This window comes from Mus pahari, chromosome 10 (assembly GCF_900095145.1).
Source record: "Mus pahari chromosome 10, PAHARI_EIJ_v1.1, whole genome shotgun sequence".
In the NCBI taxonomy this organism is placed as follows: domain Eukaryota; kingdom Metazoa; phylum Chordata; class Mammalia; order Rodentia; family Muridae; genus Mus; species Mus pahari.
In genome coordinates this window covers 17,246,094-17,254,586 of record NC_034599.1, presented here as the reverse complement: position 1 = coordinate 17,254,586, position 8,493 = coordinate 17,246,094, and the positions used below count along the sequence as shown (strand labels likewise).

Sequence of the window (8,493 nt, the reverse complement as noted above, 5' to 3'; positions counted from 1 at the left end):
CACTTGGTAGACCAGGCTGGCCTCGAACTCAGAAATCCGCCTGCCTCTGCCTCCCGAGTGCTGGGATTAAAGGCCTGCGCCACCAGGCCCGGCTCAGGCAAGTGCTTTTGTGGGTTGAGCTGTCTTCTTGTTGATCCCAGTTCTGGAGATCAAATCCAGGGCTACATGCTACATTTTTAAATTTTCTTTTGATAGCAGGTCTAACTTTGTAACTCAGGCTGACACTGACGTCAGAAGTCTCCATGGTGGACCTCTATACTGCAGGAATTATGAGTGTGCACTATGCCCTAAGGTTATTAGATTTGTATGTGCACATGCATACAAGTAGAGGCCAGAGTATCAGGTGTCATTTTTAGGGAACATCCACCCTTTCTTTGAGACCACTTATCTGGAACTCCACAAATAGGTTAGGCAAGTTTATCTCCAGCAAGATCCAGTAATCCATCAGCCTCCAATCCCAAAGCACTGTATTACAAGCATGTCCTACCACACCAGCTTTTAAAACAGTGGAGGGGAGAGGTACTGGGGATCTGAACCCAGGCCTTCATTCTTGCAAGGAGGCACTTTACCATCTGGGCATCATCTCCAGTAGCCCCAAAACACTGCTTTAAGTTACAGTTTTTATCTCCCTTCACCCCCAGGGGTTTAGAGACAATGTTTCTTGTGTAGCCCTGGCTGGCCTAGAACTCCCTCTGTAGACCAGGCTGGTCTTGAACTCACAGAGATCCACCTGCCTTTGCCTCCTGAATGCTGGGATTAAAGGTGTGTAACACTACTGCCTGGCTTCTCTTTTTTAAATGTATATGGGTGCCTTGCCTGCATATATTATCAGTGCATCGTGTACTTCAGAGTCAGGTCCCCTGGAGCTAGTTAGATGGTTGTGAGGTACTGTGCAGATGCTGGGAACTGAACCGAGGCCCCCTGGAAGAACACCCAGTGCTCTTAATGGCTGATCCATCTCCTCTCTAGCCCCATTATTTATTTAGTGTCTTTGGGTGGCACATGCCCATACTCGTGTGCGTGCGTGTGCATGTGCGCGTGCGCACACACACATACACACACACACATGCACCTGCGGAGGTCTTAAAAATTTTGGGGATTAAACTCAAATAATCAGACTTGATAACAAATACCTTTACAACTGAGCTGTCTGTCTGTCTTTTGAAGACTTTTAGCGGGGCATGGTGTAGCCTATAATCACTGCACTCTTGACAGCTGAGGCAGGAGGATTGCTGAGTTAGAGGGTCTATGAACTCTTTCAACACTGCTACACAGTGAAATTTTGTCTCAGAACTTTAAAATGGTTGGCAGAGGCTGGGAAGGATCTACATTCAAACAATCAGGCATGGCTGTATACAAGTGTCATCCCGAGGGGCATATGGGCAGCCAGCCAAGCCCGCTTGATGACTTTTAAGCCACTGAGAGACCCTGTATCTGAAAAATGGTGATGGCAGCTGAGGGACAACACACTCACGCACACATATGCACCCCACATACACAAGTGCATCCAAACACACACATATGTACCCACATACACATGTGCATCCACATACACATGTGCACAAACACATGTGTACCCACATACACATGTGCATCTACCCCACACACATGTGCACCCCACACAGTGTGTATCTACACACATATGTACCCACACACAATGCATCCACATATGTACACACACACATATGCATCCAGACACACACATGTGCACCCACACACACACATGTGCACACACCCACCCACAGCAGATCAGGCAGGAGTGAGCTCACAGTACAGGTTTGAACAGCTCCACTTTCTAGGCCCAGTCCTTTGGGACTCACATGACTGTTGAAACTGTCCCCACCTTCCTCCCATCCAGGTTTTGAGTTCTTTGAGGCCAGCGCCAAGGAGAATATCAATGTGAAGCAGGTGTTCGAGCGCCTGGTGGACATCATCTGTGACAAGATGAATGAATCCCTGGAACCCAGCTCCAGCCCAGGCAGCAATGGAAAAGGCCCAGTCCTTGGGGATACCCCACCCCCACAGCCGAGCAGCTGCAGCTGTTAGGTTCGGCCCCTTACCTCCCACACCTGTCCCTTCTTGCCTCTTCAAGGACAGCAGCCAAGGTGTGAGCTATGGGGACTGTCTTTCAGCTCAGGGCACCCTTGCCTCTGGGCCACTTCCCCCTCCTCTCGCACAAGTTCATGTCCCTTTCTCTCCATGTCAGAAAGCTCAGACAGTCCTGGTTAGAGCCCACACACCCCGGGCTCTGCTCAGCATTGTCTGAGGGGTCGGTGTACCCTCACGGCTGCTTGCTGCTACCCACGGCATCGCCTTCTCTGAGTGAGAGAGGGGATGTTCATGCCTTCTGCCTTAGAACCATTTCTCAGGTCTACTCTTCATATCACTGGCTGAAGATGTCACCTGGCATGGGTCGCTGTCCAACTTAGTCCTGGCAGCCTCTCTATCTCAGATCCACCAGTTTGGCCTTGAAACCTGCCTGTGAACTGACTGCTAGCCAAGGACACGGGCAGGGCTGCAGTCTCTATCCTCTGCCTCCCTGGCATCTACCGGAAGGGAAAGCCTGCTTTCTGGTTAGAGAAGGCACAGAGTCGGAACCACCCCTGGCACCGGGAACTCTCCACAGTGCCTTCCAAGCCTCCCCCGAGTCCATCCACTCAGTGTGGGTTAATCTACTCCCAGAATTAAATGTTGGCGTATTCGGGGACCTGTCACATGGGGCTGAGAAACGCCCACCCTGGCAGTCCAGCTTTCTGTCAGTTCACCTCAGAGCCAGGGAACTGAGGCTGCCCGCCCAGGCTCCCATCTGTCTGCCTGGTGGTGGCTTAAGCAAGAGTTTTACAAACCTTACATCCTGTGTAGAAACGGAAGTGGAGAAAGCAGCCCACAGAGGGTGCGCCCTTGCTGGTCAGTTTCTTATGACAGGATTTGGGCTTCTCCATGAGAGGACTCTCGTATACACCCTGTGTCAGCATCATGGCCAACATCGGTTGCCCAGGGACACTGGGGTTGTGGGGAAGGACTGGGGAGGAGGCACCAGTGGGAAGCCCAGTGTTTCTGTTTGTCCATCACAGGAGCAACAGGCCCTCCTGTGAATTAGGGATGGGCTGTGGGCTGTGATGCTTTTTCTACAAAGCTTGGGACATAGCCCCTAGGATCCTGGGTTCTATTTCTATTCCCTGACCAGACTCCCCTAAACACTATCTGACATCTCATGGTGCAGGTGACAGATGCTCTGTGTCACACACCCCTGACCCTATATGGGGGTAAAGTGTACTCCTTCAGCCCCCACAGCCAAAATCACTTCTATAGCCTTCCTGAGCTCACCCTCCCAGGGTGTGTATGCCCTACAGCGCCTGGTTCCAGTTCAGGTGTATTTCTAGCCCTGCCAGTGGCTGTCTTTGTACAGATTGGGCAAGCAAAGGGAGGGCAGGGCGTCTGAACACTTAGAGGAAAGACTCAAGTTTTCTTTATGTTGCTTTATCATTAAATAGTCAAAACGGTGAAAACTATGTTCTTAAGATTCAACAACCTGCAGGGTGTGGTGATGGAAAATTTTGATCCCAGCACTCTGGAGGCAGGGGCAGGTGGATCTGTGAGTTCGAGACCAGCCTGGTCTACAGAGCAAGTTCCAGGACAGCCAGGGCTCTACACAGAGAAACCCTGTTTTGAAAAACAGAGAGAAGGAGAGTGAGAGTGAGAGAGAATAATGCAGCTAGACTGGAAGGAACCTGGAACTGTCTCTCTTGCTAGCATTGGCCTACTGTTTTGCACAGGGTCCTGGCTTGAAGGCCCAGCACTACACAAACTCACAAACTAGGAATGTGTTCCAGGGATGTCATTCTAGTCGAGGCAGGAGGATCGGAGGTTTGGAGTCACCTTTGAGTATGTAGGAGGTCTGAGACTAGCCTGGAGCTATAAGAGGCTGACACAAGGGTGGGGGGAGAAAAAGGAAGGCCCGTCAAAGACTCTGTGGGCCAGTCAGTTCTTTCCCAAGCATAGTTGTGGAGATCCTGCCCCCCCCCCCCTCCAGCTAAGGTCGGTGGTGACATTTTGTGTCAACTAAATCACCTCTGACTTTATCTTGGACTTAGTCTCAGCTTCCTGGTGCTAGAAGAGGTTTCCTCGGTTCTACTCTGAATGCCCACAGAGGAAACCACCTGTGGTTTTCTTGCAACTGGGGATTTGGCTGGCAGAATGGCTCATCTGAAGACACTTGTCACCAAGCCCGATGACCTGAGTTAGACCTCGGGATCCATGAGGCAGAAGAAGAGAAATGACCCCTTTATGCCACCGTCTCCCCTCCACAGTGAGCAAGGGTGTGTCCACAGTCAATGTCAGACAAAAAAAAAACAAAACAAAAAAACAAAAAACGTGAAAACTGAATAATGTGGAAACCTTGTTTCTTCCTCCAATGAACGGTGATTTGAACTTTTTGATTCTTCCATTAGGTTTTACCAAGGATGGGTGAGGGGGTCACTAAGTGAACAGAAGCTGCTGTCTGTACAGATGGCCAAGAGGGACGGGGGCTGTTGAGTTTATAGACAGAAGCTATGCATGGGGAATGCTTCTCTGCAGGAGACTCGGGAGTAGCCAGCATCCGGAGCCTTATCCCCCTGTCCTCCCAGGGAGGAATGGCCATGGCTTTGGTTTTTCTTGTTCTTGTTTGGGGGGTACCATGATGTAGACCAGGCTGGCCCTGAACCCCCAAAGATCCACCTGCCTGTGCCTCCTAGTGCTGGAATCAGAGGCACACATCATTATGTCCAGCTGGCATTCTTGCCTGCTCTGCGGTGCAATTATAGGTCGCCCCGCCATACTCTGATACAGTGCTAGGGGTAGGACCCAGGGCTTCCTGCATGCTAGGCAAACATTCTACCAACTGGGCCTTGGCCCCATCCTGGTCTCTGTTTCCACGTGCTCATTCTGCTCCTGGCTCCACGCTAGCAATTCTGAAGCAACACTGAATCAACTCTGGTCTGGCGCTGCCTATTCTCCCTATTATCCAGTCCAGAAAAAGAAATGTATAATAAAAAAAAAGGAAGCCATCATGCCTGTGCATTGTATATTGCTTAAGTTGACGGCAAAGTTAACTGTTTGTGGTGCAGAGTCTTCAGCAGGTTTGGGATTGTCTCTACTTAGGCCCCCGCCGCTGCCTTGGCTCTAGAAAGTTTCAATTTGTGAAGATAGCTCAGTGGATATTTGCCTCCAAGTCTGGTGACCCAAGATTTCGATTCCTGGAACCCACAGAAGTAGAAGTCAGATTCCTACAAGTTGTCCTCCTGTCTCAGGGTTTCTATTGCTTCAATGAAACACCAAGACCAAAAAGTTGAGGAGGAAAGGGTTTATGTGGCTTCCATATTGTAGTCCATCACTGAAGGAAGTCAGGGCAGGAACTCACACAGGGCAGGAATTTGGAGGAACTGATGCAGAGGCCATGGAGGGGTACTGCTTACTGGATTGCTCCTCATGGCTTGCTCCGCCTGCTTTCTTTTAGAACCCAGGACCACAGCGGAGGGATGGCCCCACCCACAGTGATCTGGGCCCTTCCCCATCCGTCATTAAGAAAATGCTCTACAGGCCCACCTACTGCCTGATCTTATGGTGGCATGGTTTCAATTGCGGTCCCCTCCTTTCAGAGGAGTCTAACTTGTGTCAAGTTGACATCAACCTAGCCAGGACACCTCTGACCTCCACATATATGTTGTGGTATTTCAGAAATTGCAGGCTGGGGCTGGTGAGATGGCTCAATGGGTAAGAGCACCCGACTGCTCTTCCAAAGGTCCAGAGTTCAAATCCCAGCAACCACATGGTGGCTCATAACCATCCGTAACAAGATCTGACATCCTCTTCTGGAGTGTCTGTAGATAGCTACAGTGTACTTACATATAATAAATAAATAAATCTTTAAAAAAAAAAAAAAAAAAGAAATTGCAGGCTGGTCTCCAGTCGAGCTGAGGTCTGAACCCCAGTGGTCATAATTCACCTTCATGACATGTTAGGCGTTCCCTCAGGCTCCTGGAACTCCGGCCCCTGCTTAAGTTACCACCTCCCACAGCCCCCACAAGAGAAGCATGGTCAGTAGTCAAGTAGGCAATGTCCCAAGCTTCTGACCTTCAGGCTAACCGCCTCCTCAGTTACCTAGCAACAGTGAAGACCATAAAAAGGGGTGTTCAGCTCCCACCACGCTCTCTTACCTCTTATGCTCTTACCTCTTACCCCTCACCCTCACCCTCTTTCTCCTCTCTTCTCTTTCCTTTCTCTCTCTCTCTCTCTCTCTCTCTCTCTCTCCCTTCTCTCTTTCCCTCTGCATTTCTATAATAAAGCTCAGAGAGGCTCTGCTCCATCAAGATTCACTGTGCACTCTGGTGAGTGTTGGGAACGTCTTCCCTCATCCCTCTCTTCCATAACCCCGGGGCTACAGGGTGTCGCCTTGGGGTCCCCAGTCAAGGGCTGCCCCTTCTCCACCCCCCGCTGAGTGTGGTCAGTGGCTTAGATGCCCACCCAGGGCCGAGTGGAAAGCGTCCAGCAGCTCTACCGCGTCTGCCTGCCCAGAGCACAGGAACTCTGGCCGGACGTGGGCTATTTCTCCTCCCCCTTCTTCCCCAGGGGCCTCCCCTGCCCCCCCCTTTTTTTTGTTCCCAACAGTGATACATTTGCCCAACCCGCCCTCAAAGATAAATGTATAAACGCCTTTTAAAAGATGTTTGTTTTATGTTTATGATTGTTTTGCTTATATGTATTTATGTGTACCGCTTGCATGCCTGATGCCCACAGAAGTCAGAAGAGGCCATCCAGCTGCTGTAGATCTGGAGTTACGGATGGTTGTAAGGTGACATGTGAATGCTAGGAATTAAGTCCAGGTCCTTTGCAAATGCAGCAAGTGCACGACTAGAGAGATGGTATAGCATTGTTTGCTCTTGCAGAAGACCCGTGATCACTTCCTAGCACCTACATGGTGACTACAACTATCCTTAGCTCCAGTTCTGTTTCTTCTCATCTCCAGAAGCATCAAGCATGTACACAGTGCACACACATACATGCAGGCAAGACATGATGCATACACATACATGCAGGCGAGACATGGTACACATCCATGTAGGCAAGACATGGAACACATATATGCAGGCAAGACATGGTACACACACTAAATGCAGACAAGACATGGTACACATACTACATGCAAGCAAGAAATGGTACACACACTACATGACTACATGCAGGCAAGACAGCCATACACAAAATGAAATACATATTCAACAACAACAAAAAAGAATAACTGTGCCAGGCAGTGGTGGCCACACACCTTAATCCCAGGAGTTGGGAGGCAGAGGCAGGCAGATCTCTCAGTTTGAGGTCAGCCTGGTCTACAAAATGAGTTCCTAGACAACCAGGGCTGCACAGAGAAACCCTGTCTCAAAAAAAAAAAAATGGGAAAGGGAAGGAAAAGAAAGGAAAAAAGCAAGCAAGGAAGCAGGCTGAGCAAGCTATGAAGAGCAAGCCCGTAAGCAGCATCCCTCCATGGCCTCTGCTTCAGCTCCTGCCTCAAGGTCTTAAATTCCAGTCACATGGAAAGTTACAGATCCTTCTGATCTGAGCACACACCATGCTTGAGTGGGACAAAATGACACCAAGCAACGTCATGTGCCTGGGGACTTATTCTCTAACAAAGAATGGACTCACTTCACCATGGAGCTGCACTCATGAACAGAAATTGACCATGTGTTTTGTTAATGTCGCCATGTCATCCAACTTCACCACCATCTTGGTTAAGCTGACACTTTGAAATGGTTAGACTCGGGAGGCTTCCTTTGATACCTCGCTAATGTCGGAGGCACAGGGCTGGGACCACCTTTAAGTCTCTTTAGAGGCCAGTAAATATATCAGGTAGAGTCATGTGACAAAATTAAGACGATAAAAGCCTTAAACAGGCACATGCTATGGAAGTCCTGTGATGCCTCCTTAGCACAGAAGGGGTTTATGCCATGTGGATACAATAACCACCTTAGATAGGGGAGCAGATACAAGCATCATCAAACTGATGCGTACAACACCCATCAGAACTCAGCTAAGGGAGTGCAGTGAACTGGCTGGAACTGGGTTGTGCTGATGTCCACCTTTGCTCAGCGCTCAGGAGGGAGGAGGGACAAGAGGATTTCTGAGTTCGAGGCCAGCCTGGTCTATAGAGCAAGTTTCAGGACAGCCAGGACTACACAGAAAAACTCTGTCTCAAAAAAAAAAAAAAAGAAAAAAAAAGGAAAGGAAAGAGAGAGAGAGAAAGAGGGGGGAAGAAAAGAAAAGAAAAGAAAAGAAAAGAAAAGAAAAGAAAAGAAAAGAAAAGAAAAGAAAAGAGGAAGGAAGGAAAGAAAGAAAAGAAGGCAGGCTGAGCAAACCACAAAGACCAAGTCAGTAACCGACACTCCAGTGATTGATTGACACTGGACAGTAACTGACATTCCAGTGATTGATTGACACTGGACAGTAACTGACACT

At 49.3% G+C, this 8,493-nt stretch overlaps 1 protein-coding gene across 1 annotated transcript in view; it reads left to right on the top strand.

The window, feature by feature from the left end:
• Positions 1 to 5,102, top strand: part of Rab3d (RAB3D, member RAS oncogene family) — an 11,684-nt gene extending 6,582 nt beyond the window's left edge. Inside the window, exon 5 of the mRNA XM_021207298.2 lies at positions 1,859 to 5,102. Within this exon, the coding sequence (XP_021062957.1) occupies positions 1,859 to 2,046 (188 nt within the window). The 3' untranslated portion in view covers positions 2,047 to 5,102. The remainder of the gene's footprint in view (positions 1 to 1,858) is intronic.
• The last annotated feature ends 3,391 nt before the right edge of the window (positions 5,103 to 8,493 follow it).